Source organism: Furipterus horrens, unplaced genomic scaffold (assembly GCF_987537825.1).
Source record: "Furipterus horrens unplaced genomic scaffold, mFurHor1.1.pri manual_scaffold_1, whole genome shotgun sequence".
NCBI classification, from domain to species: Eukaryota; Metazoa; Chordata; class Mammalia; order Chiroptera; family Furipteridae; genus Furipterus; species Furipterus horrens.
Genome location: NW_028327171.1, coordinates 179,005,766 through 179,030,213, shown reverse-complemented (window position 1 = coordinate 179,030,213; position 24,448 = coordinate 179,005,766). Strand labels below are relative to the sequence as shown.

Genomic DNA, 24,448 nt, shown 5'->3' with positions numbered 1-24,448 from the left:
ACCTCAAAACTAGAAACAACCAGAAGTTCCAGAAAATCAAACTACATGGAAGTCCAGCAAACAAAGATATAAAGAAATACTCATCCAGACAGGTAGGAGGGGTGGAGCCGGGGCAGAGAGGATGCGGTGTGGTGGGGCAGCGGCAGGCCGGGAGAAAGCGCAGTCACACATTTTAAAAAGTTGGGAGGCACCCCTGGGGAGTGTTCCCAGCTTCTCAACAGACCTCGCAGCTCACAGTCCCAGCACTGGGGAAAATCAAGCCTCATTGCTCCTGACTGTGCAGAGCAGTGGGGGTCGGGGCGGAGGCAGAAACTGCCAGTTTCTCAGCAGAGTCCGATTGTTTCTAGTCCCCAGGGTCCTAGAAAGTCCACAGACCCACCCATTCTGGGAACTACGGACAGGGCAGCAGCTAGAGGGGTGCTAGTCTGGTATGGAAGTGGGAGAGGTGCCTGGAAAAGGAGTGAGTGCTGGGCAGGCAGCATTGTTCCTTCAGACCCCTCCCCGACATACAATGCCACAACGTGGTGAAACAGGTTGCCTTGCACTGAAGAATCCCTAAGGCTCTGCCCCTTACAACGTAACAAGAGCGACAGGTCTACCTGGGATGCGGAGGCAAAAAAACACAGGAGCCTGTCAGAATGAGGAGACAGAGAAGTATGGCCCAAAAGGGGGAACAGATCAAGGTTCCAGTGGGAGAACTAAGCAACAAGGAGATAGCCAACCTAACAGATGCAGAATTCAAAACACTGGTGATAAAGATGCCCACAAGCTTGACAGATATGCTTGAGTATGGCAGACACATAAGAGAAGTGAAGGCTATGCTAAGTGAAATGAAGGAAAATCCACCCAAAACCAATGGTGAAGGGAAGGAAACCAGGGTTCAAATTAACGATTTGGAACATAAGGAAGAAAATAAGTCAACCGGTGCAGAATGAGGAAGCAAGAATTGAAAAAAATGAGGAAAACTTCCCAAATTTTGTGAGAGACATGGCCATACAGGTCCGGGAAGCATAGAGGGTCCCAGGCGAGCTGGACCCAGAGGGGACCACACCAGGACGCAGCATGATTGAGATGCCAAAGGTGAAAGATAAAGACAGAGTCCTGGGGGCAGCAAGAGAGAGGCAGAGAGTTGCCTACACGGGGGTGCCTATAGGATTATCAGCTGATTTCTCAGAGGACACTTTGCAGGCAGGAAGGGACTGGCAAGCAGTATTCAATGTGATGAAAGGCAACCTGCAATCAGGATTACTCTATCCAGCAAAGTATCATTTAGAATGGATGGACAGATGGAGTGCTTCCCAGACAAGGTGAAGCTAAAGGAGTTCATCATCACCAAGCCCTTTTTATATGAAATGCCAAAGGGACTTACTTAAGAAGATCAAAACTATGAACACCAAAATGACAACTCACAACTATCAATAACTGAATCTAAAAAATAAAAACAAAATCCAACTAAGCAAACCAGAATAGGAAGAGAATCATAGGTATGGGGATCATTTGGAGGGTTATGAGCTGGGGGGGTGGCGGGGGGGAGAAATGGGGAAATGGTGCAGGGACTAAGAAGCATAATTGGTTGGTACAAAATAGACAGGGGGAAGTTCAGAATAATATAGGAAAGGGTGAAGCCAAAGAATTTATATGCATGACCCATGGACATGAACTAAGGGGGGTGGGATTGCTGGAGGGAAGAGGGGTACTGGGCAGAAAGCAGCAAAGGGGGAAAAAACTGGAACTACTGTAACAACATAATAAAATATACTTAAAAAAAAAACTTATTTGCAAAGATATATGCACCCCTAGGTTCATTACATATATATTTAATGAAAATGTTTTTTCATCATTCATAGTTGAGTATATTAATTTTGTATTTAACATTACAAATTTTGATTGATTTCTAGATGGCTCTTCTCTAGTGAAACTCTGAAGATGTTTTTATAAAGAAAAAAATACTTAATGGACAAAATCCACAGTCCCGAAATAAACAGAGGCTTAAAATAAAGGAAAAAGATAAGAAGTCAAGGAAATACTTATTTTGATGGAGCAAACAAATCCAAATATAAGACAATAGGGCCGATTTCTCAAAAGAAACTAACTCCATAATTGATTTAGAAAGAATTTACAGATGGAAGCTGTCTTGCTCTACATCTATTTATAGTGTACCTATTTTAAAAAGGGTCTAAGGGTGATTTTATGATGCCTAGATAAAGCAACACTGTGGTATAGTTTAACATTTTTCCAGCATGTAGTTCAAAGGGTCCCTGATTAGCTGTCATAATTAAAGTACTGATAGGTGAATCATTTTTGACAAACTCATTAAAATATCCAACTCTATCAACTACCTTTTCTATAGTTCTACATATCAGCCATCTCATATTTTCCTTCTGAGATGAGAATGTGATGACAAGCTCGTGAAAATCATGCTTGGCAGCTAAGTTTCTGATTATGATTGATGAAATCTGTTTATTACAACCAGTTTCATGTGAGCTTGGGTCCTGCATGACTCTTTCAGGAGCTGCATCATTTCTGTGGAGACTCCCGACTCTCCTAGAGGGAGAACAGCCCCTGGTACAAAGGTGCCTACAACCAGGCTTAAATCTGGCAGGGATCCAAATGGAAGTGTCTCCTTCAATGCCAGTGTTGGGGGAGGGGGGAGTGTCATAATCTCCATTGTATTTGTGAGTGGATTTAGAGCACAAACCCCATTAGCACTGAACAAATAATATGGTATTTTTAGTACCATATTAATTTATGTTATGCAAAACGTCTAAAAACATGGCACTCAGGATAATGATTCTAAAACTGCCTGAACTTAAGAAGGGCTCTTGAAGGAGATGTAACATTACAAGTGGAAATAGCCTTTGTTATCATTTAGTCTTAGGTTTAAAGTCCAAAGAATATTTTTAAAGATGGGAAGGAGATATTGTATCATATTCTGAGTTAGGTATTTTGGGAATTGCAATTTATTTTACATTCTATCACATTATCTTAAGAAGTCTTCTCATTGGAGGAAAATATGTATATTCAGCTTTAATAATAAAATGTGAACTTTGGAGAACATGACATGCAAAGAGAAATCAAGTTCAATTATATAAAGGATATTCAAATATATGTTTATTTTACCATAGGGAGTTTAATAAATTAAAAGGGTTGATTGAATACTTATTAAATAACAATTTAGAGAGGGTTTGGGTATTAGATTAAACAACAATTTAGAGAGGGTTTGTAGTTTACCCAAAGTAAACAATGCATCAGTACATTTTTAGATTTCCTTTATTATCTTTAATGAAGTATGTTTAACATTTTACAAATCTTTGAATTGTTACCTTGTTCAGCAGTAAAGATAGTAGTAACGGCAAGAAGTATACACTGAAATGTGAGATTCCTCTGATGAAATAATACAAAAGATAGAAACACTGGGAAACAGAGGGCAAAATGTCAACTACATCTGAGATAGAAATTAACACAAATTCTTTACAAAGCCAGTACATAGGAACTCATTCCCTCTAAATGAATATGTAACTTTGAGCTTCTCCTTTCTGGGAGGTTTTGAAGGGTATTATTCGACCCATAGATCCCTTATACTCTATAATATGTGTTGATAACAGAGGACTTGAATACTGAGGAAGTGATCTGAAAATGATTGCCAAAGCAAAGGAGTACTTTTATTCAACATGTGTGACCTTCTTGGTGTACTGTGTTATAAAAGGGGGTAATCCCTATACAACTGCCTAAATGTCATAAAAATTGATTTTTATAAAGTCTCAAGATCTTAATATGTATTCAAAAATACATATAGCTGTGCTTTAGTAAACGAATCCATCAGTTAATTGAGGGATAATTTTGCTTTTACGATATATGCAAAATATATACAAAGGATCCACAAATGTTAACAATTTGTGACCAAAATGTTCTAGGTTTATATTTGCAAAAAACTGGGTTGGTTTTCAATTTAAAAATTTAAGAAAGGTGTAAATATTATGGTTTATTATCACTTGGGTTAAGAAAAAGTAGATGGCTTCAGCTTTTTAACAGGAACTTTGTGAACTACTCACAAATGAGAAGTTACACATTTTTAATCATTAGAAAAGATAAATTGCCTACACTTCCCAATTGAGAACAGAATGTGCAGTGTATAAAAAAATAAGGTTTTATTCTGAAACCAAAAAATGTGTTTCTAGAAAAGCCCTTGGGGATACATCTTCTCGTTTCCTTTACACAAGGATAAAAGGGTATACCATTCAGGTATGCCACTTATTCATTAACGTGTATTCCATTACTAAGCCGAGAAATGAAACATTTTTACTTAAAGGTGGGAGAAATACACATTCAAAATATTGAAGAAGTACAATATTTCACTATATGTATCAACATAAACTAGATTCAAAAAGCAATTAGGTACACAAATGATAAATACTACTTGCATGCAAAATTCATTGTTCCAACATGAAACACTAGGTCTATATTTTTTAACGAAAACTGCACATCTGCTTAATTTGGCTAACATCAAGAAAATGCACATGTAAGAACGATGTTATCATATCCTTCTAATAAAGCAAGTCTATATCAAAGGCACTTCAGCAGAGCACTAACTCCTTAACCTTTTCAAAGACATTTCATTTATGCCGCTTTTAATGTATCTTTCTGTATAAGACCAATAAAAACCTTCCTCTAATTATGAGCCTTATCACTACACCCCACAAAAATTAATGTAAACCTAGGTATTACCAAAACATCTATCTCTTCTATGTATGGGGTGAAATAGAGCAAATTTTGCCTTGGTCTTTAAGCTCTTTGGGTTAATACAGAAAAGTAGCAGTATCATCTGACAGGTTAGATGCTTCAGAAGTGGTTACAGGAAAAACATTGGCTGAAGTCTACTAACTGGATGGAAAAAAAACTGTAGTTCTTTCATTGTACATCAATTTATAACTTAAAGCTAATGTGGCTAATTTTGGTTCTTTCAACTTCTGTGCCTTGGGGTCTTTATGTTGCTCTCGTGTTGATTAGTAGAAATGAGAAATAAAGCAATTTCATTCCATTTTTTTTCCCCAAGGGAAAAGGGAACTCTGCTTCAGACATTTGCCTTCATGGACGTTTTAAGAAAAATGGGATAAATTAATTTTACTTAACAAAGATTTATTTTTAGGGCATATCAATGATAATTCAGAGTTGAAGACACTTATAATTAAAAACAGCTGTTGAATGTGTTCACACTGAATTATTTGCTATGATGAAAAGGATATGGACATATTATTTCCAAAACTAGGGGCAGGGGGGAATGCTGCAAAGGCTATAAGTGACTTAAGAAAAAACTTTTACTTTTCCCATGAAATTGAAACTGTTTTTCTCAAACATCTTTTATGAATGTTAACAGGAAAAAAAAAAATCTATGGATACTTAACATCCTAACGGTATATTTGAGTCTAAGGGAAATGACACTTCTTTTTAAGCTCATCAATATTTAAGAAAAAAACAAATATTTCCTTTAGATATTAATTTTTTAATATTCCTAAGAAACTTCCAATTTACTGATTTTTAAAAATAAAGTTTAATTAGCATTTCAGTGCCAGAATTTTTTAAAAATAGAAGACATATCTTAAAACTGATTTTAGTTTACATGTATCAGTGAATATTAAACTAAAGACAAGGTTTTTTTTGTTTGTTTGACTTTCCAGACTGGTGTAAAGTTGTTTGTTTAAGTTTTATTTATTGTTAGAGAGGAAGAGAAAGAGAGGGCAAGAAACATTGATTGGTTGCCTCTTGCGTGCCCCCAACAGGGGACCTGACTTGCAACCCAGGCATGTGCCTGGGTGGGAATCAAACCAGTGACTTTACGGTTTGCGGGACGATGCCCAACCCACTGAGCCACACCAGTCAGGGACCATACTGGTGTAAAGTTCTCCTTGACAGCTAAGCTCACTTCACTTTTGAGGAAGGGGAAAATAAAAATTTTAATAAAAATGTAGTATCAGAGCCTTCATTTCTCAAATTTCTAAATAAGAAATTATTACCTTACCATTTATTTTGTGACGTTATATCCAAAAACAACAAAATTGCTGGAGTTTCCCTCTCTAACAACCAAATAGCTTCTTGCCTATCTTATATGAATATGGGATTTACTTTGGGGTTGGTACAATATACATGCTGTTTAAAGCAAAAAAAAAACAAAAAAACAACAAAAAAAAAAAGTTTGGCCTTTAAACTAGAATTACATCAATCCAGAACATTTATCAAGTTATTTTCAAGTATAGGCAGTGGAGAACGTAACAGTAATATGGCAAAAATATGATGCCTGAAGAATAGTTTCATTTCTGAATGTTTCACAGGGAGTAGTGGAAATCAAAGCAGAGGCAACATTTTTAAATGGAAGCAACTTCAGGAGTACACATTGCATGATGTTACTATGTGAGTCAGGGCTGAGTTGGCTGACAACTAACATCTTGAAGCTACTTTACATTTTGAACTCTTGGATACTTCAAATTCAGCACCCAAAAACAAAGGAAAAGAATGAGTCAGAAAAAGCATTCCTTAGTATCTTTCTCTCTCATTACTGAATTACCATTTTACTATTTACTCTGCTTGAGACATGTCCAGGGACCATTGGATCACTCGGACTCACCTTCTTACGAAGTTCATACTGCAATTTACAACAAGAAGCGAGAATAAACAGCACAAGAGAACAGAGACACAACCATCCATGGTGTTAATTTATGGGAATCAGTGGGCGTTCCTCTCGCTTCTTCCAGATATTAGTTTTGCTATCTCTTTTGGCTAGTGGTGGTCGGCCCCGTTTTCTTGTGGGGGACGTACTGGCTTCACAATCTTCAGCAGTGCTTTTCCTTCCTGGGGACTCTTCCCGCGGATGCTCCATGATAGCTCCACTCCCTCCATCTAGAATGTGCCTTAAAGCTGGGTCCTCCGGGGAGCAGACGGTAGTTCCACTCTCACTGCTGCTCAGGTCTAAATCTTCTAAGTAAAGAATCTTAGGCTGATGCATGCTTTTGATGAACGTTTTCTCCCTCTCGAGTTTCCTACTTGAGTGATGCTCATTCATGTCCACCCCAGAGTCCAGACTTGTGTCATTGCTCTGGGTTCTCTTGCCCTTTTTCAGGTCTATAAAGGAATGCCTCACTTGTGCAACTGGCTTTCCATCAAGAGACACGAACCAGGCTCTAGGGTGAGGGGAGGGCTTTCCTTTGGACAGCTCCAGGAGGGTCTGTTCTGAAATCCCTTGAAGCTCTGATGAAAAGGGAGTCATTACAACAGCTTCATTTAGTGTTCCAGGAACAGAAACAGATTCTAGTAAGCTGTTCGAATATCGGCTCCAGTCTGAAGTTTGGGATGGCAAGCTCTGTTGACCTTCAAGTGGGATGTTCTCTTCCCTGGCATCTGGAGGCTGTGTATGAGAATGCACTGGCATTTTGGGCAAGGTCTGTGTAAAGTTCTCTCTATTAACGGGTTCCATTAATTGGCCATAGACTAACTGTCCCTTTCTTGGCAAAGTAGCTGACTTAGCAGTATGTAACTGCTCTGGAGTGGAGAAAAGGTCAGATGTTTGAAGGATGGCAATGGGCTGGCTGTAGATATGCATAAGCTGTTCAGGAATGTGGGAACGCCCATACACCTCTTCATTACCTGTGAGATACCTCTTTTCTTCTTGAGCATCACCTAAGGAAGACAGATTGTTGTTAATATGTTTAGGCTGCTTGGACACTACATTGGACTCCAAAGACTGTGTTGGGTTTCTTGAGTAATTATTTTGACTGGCTGAGAGAAATGAAACATCTTCACTGTAGATTTTAAAATTGTCCCGAGTTTTTACCATGGAAACTATTTCTTCTGCTTCTGTCTTGGATGGTTCCTTTTTGTGTGGGCTGTATGAGTTTTTGGCATTGAATAACTGTGTCTTGTCCTCGGCTTTTAACGCAACTTTGACTGAACTGATGTGATTGATGTGTGTTGTTGAAGTTGTCTGGTCTCTCTTGAGGACCTCAAGTTTAGTGATATTTCTTTCTCGTTTCTGGGGAGTACCACATTTATCCCTACAGTAGAAGAAAAGGTAAACAATGCTTATAACTGAAAATCTAGAAGGTTCACTTAAATATTCATCACATGATATATACGTTATATAGGCAATGCTGTTAGAATATAACCATTTTTATTTTAATCTACATATTTTACAGAGTAATCCATTGATTTCTACAAATAAATTTTGTAATACACAGAACATTCTGACGTGATACTTTTTGGGGGTTATATGCATTAATATTTTCTTACCTGCAATAACAAAGCAGTACAGCAAAAAATCCAATGACAATGACTATTGTTCCTCCTAATATGGCTGTAAGAAACACTGTGTGGTAGGCAGTTATGTCCTTTGAGTCTCCATTTATACCTGAATATAAATGGTTCAATATAAACAAAAAGAAAATATATTTTAGAACAAATTTCTAACTGTGCCCTATCCCGGGTGAAGCAGATTTTGTATATGTACAAAGTTGTATTGTTCATTCCCCTCCAAAGGCAGGCTTCCTGTGTGCGGAGAATTCTCCACCCTTTGGGCTTCATCAACTGACTTGCTATGCCCTGTGATATGCGAGCAGCTTAAATAAGGTTGCATGATATGGCCCTGCCCTCTTATAGGACCATAGAAGGTCCTCTAATATGCCAGGGAGTTGGTATTCCTTCAACCTAGGTTCCAAAATGAGAAAAATGTTGAATTGAACAGAGCCAAGTGCAATGGTTATGAAATGTAAGCAACAAATAAATATTTGCCATTGTTAGCCATTGAGATACGAGATTTCTCTATCACTGCAACAATGGCTGTTACAGACATTGGTACCGAGAGGCTGAAATGCTGCTGTGATAAAACTCTAAAATATGTGATGCTGGTTTCAGGCCAGGGAGTGAGGAAATTGTTTCAGTAAGCAGTAAAAATGGTAACCTAAGTCATGTAGTGGCAGAACATTTGGTGGCATAAACTGGGAGAAAAATATTTCCAATTAATCCTAGCTTTGTGCAAAGAGGTTTTGGGACAAAATACCAGTAGAGAGTCTGGACTGTTACTAGCTGCATTCAATTAAAAAATTTTTAAAGATAAATTCAAAATAAAATGTGCCAAAATAAGCAGGGATGAAAGCACTAGAGAGAATCCAAAAATTCTGAGACTCGAAGGATTAAAAGTTGCAACTCCTTCAGCCTGGGCTATAGAATAAGAAGGTGCCATGATCCCAGGAAGCTGAGCCCAGCAGAGGCACAGCTGACCCACTATGCCCCTCTCTGAGAGAGCACCTAGGTACAATGTAGTTGATAAGCTTAACTGACAAATACACTAATATGACAGGTGTGGGCCACTAAGACTCTGCAAAAAAATCAATGCGACTAGGCAACTAGTCTTAAGGTAGTCTTTTCAGTATCACTAAGACTTCATTTTGTTAAAAAATATACATAACAACTCCACTGATCATTATCAAATAGACTATAACATATATTCAGGATGAAAAGGTGATGAGAACAGTGAGACAAGGCATTTTCTGGTCATCTCTACCAAGAGAAAACCTCCAGAGTGAGACCTTCCCCTTTACCAACGACATTGGGACAAGGGGTCGGTCATGAGGTCTTTAAATTTATCCTTTAAATTTTGCATCATCTAATTGAACAAAAGTAAAGTAACTGTAATAGTAAAAGATTCGGAGAAGCAGCACTGTGGGTCTGTATACAGACTTTGGGGCCAGACTGCCTGAAATGAAATCCTGGCCTCACCGTTCCATTTCTACGTGGTCTCGGGCAAGTTTCATTTCTTTGTATCTTAGCTCGTTCTGTCATACTGAACCCACGTGGGTTGTTTAGGATCAAATGACTTAATACTTATAAAACACCCAGAACAGTGATTAGCACATGATAAGTACTCAGTAAGTCTCAGCTATACTACACTGTTGTAGAACTTCAAGGTTATGTAAGAATAGGTACCAGATTAGTCACACTTTTATATCGTTATTACTAATAAAGTATTTATCATATCTAACAGGCAACCAACTCCAACATTACATAACATGAAATTTCTTCAAAGAAAAAGAAATAACAATTCTATCTATAGATTCTTATTCAGAATCCAGATCTGCAAAGGAGCAATTTTGACTCCACAGGATTCCAATGAAACTCACTTTTGGAAATAGGAAGCTGATACTATTGGGTTTATCCCAAATCCTATATGTACAACAAAAGCAAAAAATTACAGATCTGTGTGTATGTATGTCTAGAAGAGGTTAGAAAGGCAGAAAATTACAATATATTTTTGAAACAAATACATCTGAAAATGAATATTTAAGAATAAGTACTTGTATATTAAACTGTATTCACCTACATACTTAACCTAGAACAATCTATGAAAAACTAGTTTCTTGTACTCAGTATTTTTTCAAGAAATTCCAGAATTCTATTTTTTATTTAAAAAAATAGATTTCCCTATTAACCAAATTACTACTAACGTAGCTCCAGCACAGTAAACAGCCCATGATGGGACCAATTTTGATTTTACAGTAACACACCCTAAAATGTTTTGCGATATTAGGAAACATCATATCCAAAACCATTTAGAAATAAGGAAACTAATACTAAGATGGATAAGTACCTAGTTCAAACACACCCAGTTAGTTACTGGCAAACCCAGAACTACAATCAAGTTATCCATGTCTCTAGTATAGTGTTCATTAGATTGTGATATGCTTGCAGAATAAACACATCACCAGAAGGTATTTATTCAAACTAAATGGGAATCTCAGTTCTAATTTCCTACTCTTGTTCACAGAAATCTTTTGCAACATATAAGCTGAAGCAAAACTTCACCATATTTTAGAAAATTATTCAGCTTTTATAATTCATAAAATATATGAATTGGTTGTTCAGGAATATGTTTAGTGGAAGGTACACTTCTCTATAAAACTCAAGTGCTCCTTAGGCTACTTTTATTAGAAATGAAATAACTTGGATTTAGTTGAGTTGAAGCATTAAATATTAATTGTGCTTTTTCATCAATATTTCATTATAGTTGCAAATCTAGAATGGGATAAGGTCAGACAGCTAGCAAGATTGCATGATATTTCGCATCATAAAGAATAAAAGTAACCACCCTCTGGTTTCTGAATAATTAATCTTATAAGCACTAAGTCAAAAAATAGAAAGAGAGAACATCCCTTTTGATCATATACGGTTAATGGCTTGTATTTCTTGTATTGGAATACTGAATTTTGGCTTCATTAAAAGTCTTGTTGCACAGTTAAAATTCAAAGGTTGAAAACAAAAATGAAAATTAAAAACTATTTTCAAAAAAATTTTTCAGAAAAACTGCGTCTTCAAATTAATGGACAGCTGTAATAAATTAGAGGAGCGAATGTTGCAGAAAAATGTATGTAAAACACCCTCCACATTCTAGATCAGTATGTGCACTGGCAGTATTCCTGATCAGCACGAAAACAGCCAGGTCACAGCTGCCTCTCAGCTGGGAGCCAAGACACTCAACCAAAAGAAGTAATTATCCGACACATGACTGAGGATGATACATGCATTCAACTTCCATACTCTCCCAAAACTTCACTGAACCGGCATTGAAAGTGTTGCTTTGTTTGCTTTTGTAGATTACAAACCCACAAGTTAAAAGAAGGTGAGGTAAGGGACAAGAGCAATTAAGATGCTGAAGGCTAGAAAGTTGACTTAGCAAAGCTGGCAGCAGAGAAGGCCAAGAAGCAGCTCACTTTCTGCTAGTGAGCACCCCAAAGGCCCAATGGTGCAACAGTCTATAATAAGCATATTAGATTTTTTTTCAAATAGAAAATGTAATGGATAAAATATGCAATGTCTGGTATTTTGAGAGTTATGCAACTCAGAGATAAATGTAGAATTGTTTTAGGTATAAATGTTACATCTAGAAAAATGAGACACTCATTTCTCCTAGAATATGAATAAGTCATCCCTAGTGGACAATACTTGGGTTTTGTCCCCCTCTGTTCATATGTCCAGCTGATCTTCATTTGGGGTATCACTCGTCTTGGGAACAATCTGGGGACACTATTATTCAGCAGCCCTTCCTCCACCAAAGGGTGTGCTCACATTCCAAGTTTAAGCCAACCAAATTCTTCATCCCTGGCATGGTCAGGAGCAGTGTGAGGAAGGGCCTGCAAAGGGGTGCAGGCAGGCAGCAGCAGGCTTGCTAATGGGCCAGCTCTCTGGGATTTCTGCCTTCCTGTTAGAATCTGGTGCTACAGCCTGCCCTAGCATCCGGTGAACTCCCTACATCCCAACATTATTTTAATTATCCAAGATCGGTTCCTGCAAATTCTCTAACTGATCTGGGTGGAATTTATTTTTACAAAAAAAAAAGGTAAACTAAGAAAAGAAAATATTTGATTTGAAACAATTCCATACTTTACCAGATACTGTAGCTATAAGAGACCTTAGAGTTCCTGGAGCCTAATCTTTAAAGCTGAGATTGAGAGACTCAAAGCTTTTTCCGGGGTCACCCAGCAGTAAGTGGCAATGCTCATCATCGACATCTGCTGCGATCAGTTCTAGTACAACTACTTGGGTGGTGGTGGTTGTTTAAAATTACTTTTTTGTTTCAGTTTTACAGACCTCTAGTTCCTGGAAGTGGAGCTGCTATCCAGTAGCCTAAATGTGGTGCGTCATATGTCCAAATTAAATGATTATTATATTCCTTGACCATTCCCTGGCCATGATTTATCCAAGTACCTAAAAAGAAAGGTAAATAAAAATATCAGTTATATTTATATCTCTGTAGAGCTGATAGTCATGTATAGACTACCTTGTAGGAATTTTTCAAAGATTATGAAAACTGTAGCAATATATTACCATGGAATAACATAGACATATATTACATGGTAATGTAGCACATATGATAAGATATAAAATAATTTGAATGATTTGTTATGACTACAGGAAATACATTCATTATAAATAAAAGAATGTAGGCACATTTAAGGAAATCATGACTTTCCAAATAATGTTTAAGTTGTGCCTATTCAAATATATCTAAAGGATGTGAGTAGTGAAATCCAACTTTATCAACAGGTGGTTATTTGTCACCTGTTCTGGGCCTCTGATTAAACAGTTATAGTGTATACAGTGTATATAAAGGTTGCTAATGTGATAAATCAATTCAAAAATTTTGTCACTGGAAGGTACATTAGAGACAAAGACCTTTGCCAGAAGGAACAATCAGAAATCAGGACTCAAACAAAACAGAGATTCTTCTTTAAAATGTTTTAAAACAACTCTCTCATTCACCGTATTAGGAAATTGAGGTCCAAATAAGGTGTTTGTTCAAAAATCACATGGCTGGTAAGTGGGCTAGAAATCCAGGTCTTACAGCTCTTAATCCAATGACTTACAATAGTATGCTACTGTGATATTGTGATTTATAATAAGAAATGTATATTTGGTCTTAGTCCCCAGTCCTGGCACAGAGCTCTTAAAACCCTTGGAATTTCCTAAGTGATAAAATCCATAAAGGTGAAAGAGTGTCTTTTGTTATTCATAGCAAGCTGTCTGTTAGGAGGTAGTATTTGAAAAGTCCCTAAGGCTGGGGGGCTGGTTGCCAAGAAAACAACCAAGTGATCAGAAGGGCTGGATCTTTCAGCTCTACCCCACACACATCCCTACAGAGAGGGACAAGGACTGGAGATTGAGTTCCATCACCAATGGTCTGCAGGGTAACAAGAGCAGACTGCAGAACACATCAAGCTGCTGGAAGGGTGATGTATTCAGAGGGCATGGAAGCCCGCGCCTCTTCTCCCAGACTTGGCCTTATGCATCCTTTCCATCTGGCTGATCCTCAGTTATGTCCTTTTATAATACACTGGTTAATCTAGTAAGTATGCTGTTTTCCTGTCAGTTGTTCTAGCAAAGTATTGAACTCAAGGAGAGGGTCATGGGAACCTCCAATTTAGAGCCAGTTGGTCAGAAGCACAGGTAACAAACTGGACCTGTGATTGGCATCTGAGGAGGAAGGATGGTCTTTTGGGACTAAGCTCTTAAACCTGTGGGATTTGATGCAATCTCCAGATAGACAGTGTCTGGACTGAACTGTAAGATACCCAGCTGGTTTCTGAGAACTGCACAGTGCGAGTGAAACAGACACCCTCACGTCTGATGACCGGAAGTGAATACTGAGCATAGAATGGAGTATTAAGACTAATAGAAAAAGTTTTCCCTGTGGATGAAAAAGGGGTACTGTAATAAATCATAAATTCCTTACTGGGCAGGTAAGGTGAGTAGTCACCTCCCCAGGCCTATAACTTCTTCACTGAAAGGTTTTTAAGAAAACCCTATCCATTGTTCCTGTTCCACTAGTTTTAACACACCTTTTAAATGCAAAAACAATACCCCTCCAAAGCATAACCACCCTCAGGAAAGCTCAAAATACTGTAACCCAATCCCTGCCTTGTTTTCTCCCACCCTCAGGTAATCCTCTTTATTTTCCCCCATTAACTTCAAATGCATAAAAGAAACTGCAAACTGTTATTTTCAGCAGCATTTGAGATCTTGCTTCCAGGCAACTGTAGTCTGTTTGGGGCCCAGGACAGTCAGCCTCCCATTAACACTGATGCAGGAAGGTGGCAGAGATGAGGATCCTTAGATACTTGAGTTAATCTTTTGTGAGGACAATTGGAAAAATCTGGCTACAAAATTAGGCAGGATGTGTGGAAAATGTTTCGTTGGTGTCACAACATTACAAAAAGATTTAGACAAGGGGATCAGCCTCTGGTGCCACTGATAAGCCAACCCAATTCTTTCAGGTATTAAAAATGGCTGTTCTTAGTTTAAAGGGGGGAAGGTCGTTTGGAACTTGCCTTGTCAAGGACAGATATAAATTGTAAATGCCTCCAAAACTAAATTGGGATCCAACCATTTCTTTATAAAAATCTAGTGAGTTTTCTCATGGCTGAAAGGTCTCTGTTTTTGTCTGTATATGTGTATATAGTAGTATGTATGCTGTAAATGTGAAATAATTTTCTACCTCTGGATACTATTACTAAGATTAATTCAAAGGTAAGTGCTTATAAGGATTAGGTATTCTCAAATTCTCAAAAATACAGAAACTCAAAATGATTTTCAAGCTCATGTGATCTAAGATTAATCCTTAGTAAATAAAAGCTAATTTGAGTTTGTTGGTTTATGTAAAACTGACCTTTCTTTACTTTGCCTGGGTTTTACAAAAGTAAGTCTGCATCAACAGTTGATTTTGATGTCAATGAAATGTTTCTAGAGGTTATAAAATGTCTCCATAAATCTGCCAACCTAAAGAATGCTAATTGCTTACTTCTTAGTTTTCATTAGACATTGAGCTTTTAAGGATTAAAATCTCAAAATATGTAGGAATAATTTTGCATTATTCCAGAAGCGCTCATGGAACACCTCAAAAGACTTGCCTTTCATGTTAAATTTTATGGGAAGCATTGTAAAATAAGTGATGAAAAAACTTCCAAGGTGTATTGTGTGAGTAAGCAATGCTGGTAAGTTAAATGAACAGTCAGGGCTATGGGAGCCCCAAGACAGCTGCTTGGTTCTTTTCGCAGCTCTGGCAAAACCCAATTTGTTTCCTTTCAGTTTTTGCAAGGTGAGGATTGGATTACAGGATAGTTGAGATTACATGCTGTTGTTGTTGTTATTTTATTGTTGTTTTTTTAATTTTCATACAAGGATATGTTTTTATTGATCTTAGAGAGAGAGGGAGAGAGACAGAGAGAGAGAGAGAGAGATCGATGTGAGAAACATCAAACATCCCATTTGCACCCTGACTGGGAATTGTGTATGGAGGATACTCCACCCAACTGAACCATTCAGCCAGGACTATGTGCTTTAAGGGTTGTCACATATTAGAAGGAGGGGTCTGAAAGGAGGCACTTCAAAGATGTGTTAGCCTAGATGCACAGAAACCATGGACAGGGCTTGCGTAAGGCCGTAAAGGTAAGCCTTTTACTGATGAAGTTATGTACTTTGGGGAATGACTGCCCAGTTAGGAATTTATGACCACATCACCCTCTAAGGTTACTTTCCATAGAATCTCTTTTGTGCCCACACTATCTACCTTTCCAGTTACAGTGAAATCTCACTTCAAATCTCCTTTGAGGATTCTTTGTCCACACAATCAGTTTTGGGCTCTATTCCCTCCTCATAGCTGGGGTCTAAACCTAAATAAATCTGTGCATTCCACTGGCTGACTACAAGGGCCTCTTGGTTCTCAGATGAGACAGAAGAGAAATCAAGTCCTGGGAAACTTTGTAGGCTGATCACTTCCTTTTATTGGGGGGTGGGAGGGTTAACTTAAAAGACTCCCACCTTACTTACACTGAAACTAAAGAACAAAAAAAGCAGAGGAGGAAAAAATAATTCCAGCAGTCATTTAGGAGGCTAAATTCAGGGCACAAAATTGGTACCTAAGTTAAAAAAAAACAAACCAAAAAACCAAAAAAACCAAAAACACTCGTTATAGCTCTTAATAACACAATTATTGATTTTCATGAAATTAGCATACAATTGCTTTAACCAAGCTTTTAGATATAAGTTCATATTGCCTATCAAAACAAAAACCTGTAATAGTAGAAATAATTTTAAAATTTGTTTCTGCTCAAAATACTAGGGGATATTAAAAAACACACACACAGGGTGGTCAGTAAATAATGCTATTTGTTAATGTAATATACTGGCATAATTTTCCCCACAGTTGTATTACAGCAATCAAAGTGGGGCTAATTTTAATGGTTGATAAAGTACTTAAAATTGTAACATTACTGATTTAATGCTCTACTCAAGATAAAATATTATCATCACTTATATTTGAATGTTATAATGTTTCAATAAGGCATATTAAATTATTTTTTCTATATTAAAATATAGAAATTTCATTTGTCAATTATACCACAATAAAGCTGAAAAAATAAAAACACAAACATTTTTAAGATTAAACATTCAAAAAAATATTCAGAATATTTGTATCTAGCTCACATACCTGTGTTCATATCAAATGTCCAGGCAGGTATGTGCTCTCCTGCAGTCATAGCGTTTGTATGTAGAAGGGGGAGAGAAACTTGAATAGATCCATCCACCTTTAATTCTTTTCCTCCAGAATATATCTTCACACATACTGCAGCAAGAGGAATCAATTCAATGCTTTCAAAACCTTTAAAAAAAGGACAGGTTATTAAAATCTTATGTAAAGCACAGGTTGTAGTTACATATTAATAATAAATTAATGTTGACCTATATATCTAGTTCCTCTACATTGAAGCACCAATCACACTATACTCACACATGTATCAAATGCTAATATAGGATATACTTACATAACATTGACAAATGTATTCCTAAATATATAAGCCTAGAGATATAATTGTCTCAGAGTCATCTAATTTAAGGTCAATGGAATCTAATTCATTGCTTTTAAAAACCTACAAAAACAAAAAAAAACAAAAAACACATCTTACTAGTATACCTGAATAAGGATTCTATCATACCACATCATCAATGCAGCTACTATTACATTCAAAGATCAAGTTAGTAAAACATATTAGTGCCAAATTCCAATCCCCCAGCAGTAGCAAGTGATAGTAAACATGAAAACTGACTGATCAGCAGCAGCTTTGTAAGAAAAGAATGTAAATGTAAGCCTTCTTATGGATTGTTTAACCCAGTTGCATTGAACAGTTCAATAAACAGTAAAATTTAACACCTTTAATACAAATAAATAAATAAAATGGAAAAAAAACACAACCATATTTCAAGCACTGGAACCAACAGACTTGCCTATATTCACTTTATGTAAAAAGCATTCTGATTCAAAATGCAATTTTTAATACATAAGTTTGACAAAGAAAACCACTATGCAATATTGTTAGCTGATAAAATATGCCTTGATAAATATTAATAATGCTCTTTCAAAAAATTAATATAAACTTAGACTTCAAAGTTAATATTGCAATATTATTTAGACTTCAAACTTGAAAACTAGGGGAAAGGAGATTAATAGAATTCAGTATGCTGTTTTGCCTAAAGTTTTAAAAATTTGACTATACAACTTATAGTATACCTTCTTCAATATCAGCAGCTACCAACTTCATATTTTTCTATTAGGGAAGTAAAAAAAAAAAAAAAGCCTGTCTTTGTTTTTGAAATATTAGCAATGCCAAAGTTATAATATAATATACACCAGAATATTTACAATGAATAAAATAATGTGGTTATGTTTAAAATATAAATATTCTACAAATAATTTGATAATTATAGATTTTCCAAGTAATTTACTAACACTGAAATACTTGAATAAAGTATACTTATTATATATTATTTGCTCTTTGTGGCTAAACTTTTGACTCTATGGCTTAAAAGCTAGAGTTTTTGTTCATTCAACAAATACTCACCTCACCTGCTGAGACCATGCACGCGACCATGCCCCAAAGATCCAGTGAGCACACAGTCTCCCAGGTCGCCTGCAGTTACTTTGCCACAGTTTTCATTCCTACTGAAAATCCTCTTTTTCCCCTTTCTGCACTCGTTGTCAGTTTACCCTTCATGCATGATACGAGGTACGACCAGTGCTTTAGGGAAAACCTGAAAAGGCCATGTCACTGGGTGGTAGGAAGGGTCACTTCTCTGAGGAGAGGATATCTGAGCTCTGGCCAAATGAGAAGGTGCCATCCATGCAAAGACCTCAGAGAACAGCTTTCTAGGCAGAAAGCAAAGCCCCCAAATCAGATGATAAGAAGGAGGGGGATGGAAAGGAGGGAGCCACGGGGCGGGAGGACAGAGAGGCGGGCCACGGAAAGGAGTTCTCATTATTGCTACTACATCATCTGGTGTTTATCAGGACTACTGCCTAACTGAACATTTTCAGTTTAAAATACAAGAAAATTAGTTCTTGCAAACTGCCTGAAACACAAATTATAAGATGAGCACAAGAATGCCATACCAATTTTATAGACTAGTACCCTGGTTAGTACTCCAATGTGAGCACAAATAAAGTATTACATAATTTGTAAGTAATTATAATCTCTTTTTTAAATTTTATTTATTTTTTAATATGTTTTATTGATTATACTGTTACAGTTGTCCCAATTTCCCTTCCCTCTGCTCCCCTCCACCTGGTGACACCCCTCCCTCCAGTTGTCCCCCCCTTTTAGTCCATGCCCACTGGTTGTGCATATAGTTCTTCTCAACCTCTTCCTGTCTATTCCATTCCCTCCTACTATGCTTCTTAATTCCTATACCATCTCCCTCCCTCTCTCCCTTCCCCCTCCCTGCTGACCTCCCCCCAATATGTTCCCCATACCTATAGTTCTTTTCCACTCTCCTTGCCTATTTAGTTTGCCTTTGTTTCGATTCCCTAGCTTCTGTTGTTGGTTCTTGTGATGCAGTTTTCATTTTAATGTTGTTTTGATCCTCCTTTTTCTAAACCAGTCCCTTTAACATCTCATATAATAGTTGTTTGGATCTAATGAACTCTTTCAGTTTTATTTTGTCCTGGAAGCACTTTCTCTGCCCTTCTATTCTGAATGACAATTTCACTGGATAGAGTATTCATGGTTGTAGGTTTTGGATTTTCATTACTTTGAATATTTCTTGCCAGTCCCTTCTTGCCTGCAGGGTCTCCCTTGAGAAGTCAGCTGATAGTCTAATTGGGACCCCTTTGTACATGATTCTTTTCTTCTCTCTGGTGCTTTAAGATTCTCTCTTTATCTTTAACTTTTGACAATTTGATTATAATGTGTCTTGGATTGTTTCTCCCTGGGTCCAGTTTTTCTGGAACTCTCTGTGCTTCCTGGACCTGTAAGTCTATTTCTTTCCCCAAGTTTGGGAAGTTCTGCTTTATTATATTTTCACTTAATTTTTCAATTTCTAGTTCTTCTTTTTTGCCCTCTGGCAATCCTATTATTCTTATGTTCGGTCTCTTACAGCTGTCCCAGAGGTTTCTGATCCTCTCCTCATTTTCCTTGATTCCCGTTTCCTCTCTCCGCACTGGCTGACTGTTCCTTCTCTATGTTCTGGTTTGTTGATTTGAACTCTGTATTTTATTTCCTCACCATCTGTCTCGTATGTGGTTTTGTTCTTTTCAGTATGAGTGGTTTTCAATCCTTTCTCATCTTTTTCCAAATCTTTTGTTAATTCTGTAAGCCACCTGATAACAATGGCCCTGAACTGAGCCTCTCACAGGTTTCTTATTTGTTCATCTGTCAGATTCTTCATCTGTTGCCTGGTGAGCTGCGCCACTGGGATTTCTACAGTTGTCTGCCTCGTTTTGACAGATGCATTTTGCTTTCTTGAGCCGGCTGTAGGGGGCAGTGCCTGTGTACTCGTCACTACCCAGCGACTGGTGGCGATCCGCAACCTATTTCACGGCCCTGTGGTGCTTTGTGTGGGGGCAGGGGTACAAGATGGATTCCTGCCGTTATTTTCCACTGGGAGACTCTGGTCCGTCCTCCCGCCCTCTGGGCCTCACCGTCCGAGGCAATGCGGTAGCTGCTTTTCCCAGCGTTGGGGTCGGGAGCTGCTGCTGCTCGACTGCAGCTGGGATTGCTCTCCCTGCCGCTGTCCCTGGTGCTACCGCAAACAGCACCGCCCACCTTCACTACTCTTACCTGCCCAATGAGCGCCGCTGGTTTATAACTTCGTACGTTGGGCTTCTGTGTAGTTTTATTTTCTGGAGTTTCTAGTTATCTTTTGTTTTGAGGTAGTTGTATTCCTCTCTAGTTGTAGAGGGAGACCGAGCGTGTCCGTCTAAGCCTCCATCTTGGCCAGAAGTCCTATAATGTCTTATATCAAACTATTATTCGTAAAGCCGGCTAGCTTTCTGAAGTGACTGCTGTTAATCCCACCCTCCAGATCTATGCAGCCAGTGATTTCAGATACCTAATGCAGCTAAAACAGCTGAGATAGTCCTGGCTGTGTAGCTTAGTTGGTTAGTCATCTGGATATGCTAAGGTTGCCTGTTTGATACCCGGTCAGGGCACATACAAGAATCAACCACTAAATGCATAAGTAAGTGGCACACAAATCGATCTCTCTCTCTCCATTCTTCTCTCTCTCTAAAATCAATAAATAAAAATAAATTAAAACTGTTGAGATAGATACCCCATTACTTGAAATCAGGACAACTCAAAGAAAGAAAAAAAGAAGAATGGTACAAGGGGAAAAAAGATCAAAAGACAATGAGGAGGAAACTTTTGAAACCTTTCATATTCACAGAACTCTAGGACTCTGCAATCCAATACAGTGGCCACCCACAGCAGGTCACAATTTGAATTTAAGTGGCATTAGTAGTGCAGTTTCTCAGCACTAGTCATACATCAGGAGCTCAATAGCCACATGTGCCTAGTGGCTGCCATACTGCACAGAACAGAAAAACATTCCCATTTGACAGCACTTCTCTAGAACTTTTAAAATTGTCCACATTCATTCTCAGAGTAATAGAAACACTGAATGAATAATCTCAGAAGCAGGTGGTAGAATGTTGGAGGGAAGAGCACACGATGATCCCTTTCACTGAATTTAATGAGTGTTCTCCTTAAAACCTGTCCAGTGCCACATGAGCTTCACTTGTACCATTCTTGTCAATGCATTTATTTTCAGTGTCCTATAATTTACATCTGGAAAATCTCAGCAGGTGTCTTTGATTAGCTTCTTCAAGAAGCAGACCCTGGACTGTGCACCACTGAGGGAGTACAGGAGTAACAAAGAAAGAAAAGAAGGAAGGGAGCGAGCACAGGATATGTTAGTGAGTAGGTGATCTCTGGGGCAACTCCAGCGCAGTCTCAATGGACACAACCTGGCTCAGGGCAGAATCAAGGCAAAGAAATTGGAGTATCTTTCATCTGTCATTTGTTGAGAGCTTGCCACATGTGAGGGCCCAGCCTGCTTCCTGGACCAGGGAATGCCCGCAGGCAGCCACAGATGGGTGCACCAGGAAGCACAAGCTGCTTACGAAGGAGTTGGGGTCTTTTGGCAAGGGCACTGCCAGCATCAGCTACAGCAGGTTCAGAAACCCAACAAACCTCTCTCACCAAAATATCCACATGCCTTTATTACTCTAATTTCCAGCTGCTTCCCAAATGAAATGATCAAAATTTTGACACACCTGAAACCATTAAAATTACAGATAGATTGAGGTGATTCTAAACAGTGGAGTTTCAGTTATGTTGAAACAAGTGGTAGAAGTGGTAGAACAAATGTAGATATACAGAGGGAAGATAGTTCTCCTGGGGGTTATTCACAGGTGTATTGTTAAATGAAATGTAGAATTCTATCATTCCCTTAACTGGTAGATCATGAAAGCCTTCTATAAATATATTAGTGTTGTTAAATATGGAATAGATATTAGCAGATATATACAAAAAATATATACAATTGCTTACTCCAATCTATAAACTTCTTTATATTTAATAATTATTGGCACTTCTGATCAATTTGATAAAAACAAATAGGTCAAATTATAAAAAGATGTGTATAAATTTCTTTAAATCAAATTTCCATCTTTAAATGTATTTTTAATTTGCAAAGTTGTTAAATAATCTACTATTGTGTAATATATATTTTATAACTTTTTTAACTCTTTTAGATAAAAGTATCCAGTGAATTAAATTTTCATTAATTTGAACTAGTGTAGCTGAAGACTATTGTATAATCTTTCTTTCGTTTTTTAAGTATATTTTATTATGTTGTTACAGTAGTTTCAATTTTTTTCCCCTTTGCTCCTCTCTGCCCAGTACCCCACTTTCCTCCAGCAATCCCACCACCCTTACTTCACGTCCATGGGTCGTGCATATATGTCCTTTGGCTTCACCCTTTCCTATATTATTCTGAACTTCCCCCTGTCTATTTTGTACCAACCAATTACAATTCTTAATCTCTGCACCATTTCCCCATTTCTCCCCCTTCCCCCTCCCAGCTGATAACCCTCCAAATGATCCCCATACCTATGATTCTGTTCCTATTCTGGTTTGCTTAGTTGAATTTTGTTCTTATTTTTTAGATTCAGTTGTTGATAGTTGTGAGTCTGTTGTCATTTTAATGTTCATAATTTTGATTTTCTTTTTCTTAAGTCAGTCCCTTTGACATTTCATATAGGTTGGAGATGATGAGCTCCTTTAGCTCTACCTTGTCTGGCAAGCACTTCATCTGCCCTTCCATTCTAAATGATACTTTGCTGGATAGAGTAATCTTGATTGTAAATCCTTGCTTTTCACCACCTTGAATACTTCTTGCCAGTTCCTTCTTGCTTCCAAAGTGTCTTTTGAGAAATCAGCCAATAGTCTTATAGGCACCCCTTTGTAGGTAACTCTCTGCTTTTCTCTTGCTGCTTTTAAGATTCTCTCTTTATCTTTAACCTTTGGCATTTTAATTATGATGTGTCTTGGTGTGGTCCTTTTTGGGTCTAGCTTGTTTGGGACTCTCTGTGGTTCCTGGACTTGTATGTCTGTTTCCTTCACCAAATTTGGGGAGTTTTCCTTCATTATTTTCTCACATAAGTTTTCAATTTCTTGCTTTTCTCTTCTCCTTCTGGCACCCCTATAGTTTGGATATTGGCATGTTTAAAGTTGTCCCAGAGGTTCCTAAGCTACTCTTCATTTTTTTCAATTCTTGTTTCCTCATTCTGTACTGGTTGACTGTTTTTCTTCCTTATGTTCCAGATCATTGATTTGAACCCGTTTCCTTCCCTTCACCATTGGTTTTGTGTGGGTTTTCCTTCATTTCATTTCGCATAGCTTTCACTTCTTCCCTTATGTGTTTGCCATACTTAAGCATATCTGTCAAGCCTGTGAACATCTTTATCATCAGTGCTTTGAACTCTACGTCTGTTAGGTTGGCTATCTCCTAGTTGCTTAGTTCTCCCATTGGAACCTGGATCCATTCCGCCTTTTGGGCTATATTTCTCTGTCTCCTCATCTTGACAGGTTCCTGTGTTCGTTTGACTCTGTGTCTTAGGTAGAGCTGTCACTCCTGTTACATTGTAAGGGGCGGAGCCTTAGGTTTTCTCATCAGTAGAGGGCGACCTGTTTCACCACGTCGTGGCATTGTATGTGGAGGAAGGGTCTGAGAGGGAACAATGCTACTTGCTTAGCACTCACCCCTTTTCCAGGCACTTCTCCCACTTCTGTATGGGACTGGCACCTGTCTAATTTTTGCCCTGGCTGTCATTCACAGAGTGGGTGGATCTACAGACTTTCAAGGACCGTGGGGACCCTTTAAACAAGCAGACTCTGCTGAGAGACTGGGTGTTTCTTCCTTTGCCCCAACCCCCACTTGTCTGCACAGTCAGAAGCAATGAGGCTTTACTTTCCCCGCCTCTGGGACCGTGAGCTGCGTGGTCTCGTCTGGTGCTGGGAGCGCTCCCCAGGTGTCCCTCCTGACTTTTTAAAATGTGTGACTGCACTTTCCAGCAGCC

At 38.1% G+C, this 24,448-nt stretch overlaps 1 protein-coding gene across 1 annotated transcript in view; it reads right to left on the bottom strand.

Annotated features, from left to right (window-relative positions):
- Window positions 1-6,182: 6,182 nt before the first annotated feature.
- Window positions 6,183-24,448, bottom strand: part of FAM171B (family with sequence similarity 171 member B) — a 65,393-nt gene continuing 47,127 nt past the window's right edge. The window contains exons 5-8 of the mRNA XM_090281495.1: window positions 17,024-17,194; window positions 12,628-12,744; window positions 8,278-8,395; window positions 6,183-8,042 (exon numbers count right to left, since the gene is read on the bottom strand). Coding sequence (XP_090137621.1) covers window positions 6,704-8,042; window positions 8,278-8,395; window positions 12,628-12,744; window positions 17,024-17,194 — 1,745 coding nt within the window. The 3' untranslated portion in view covers window positions 6,183-6,703. The remainder of the gene's footprint in view (window positions 8,043-8,277; window positions 8,396-12,627; window positions 12,745-17,023; window positions 17,195-24,448) is intronic.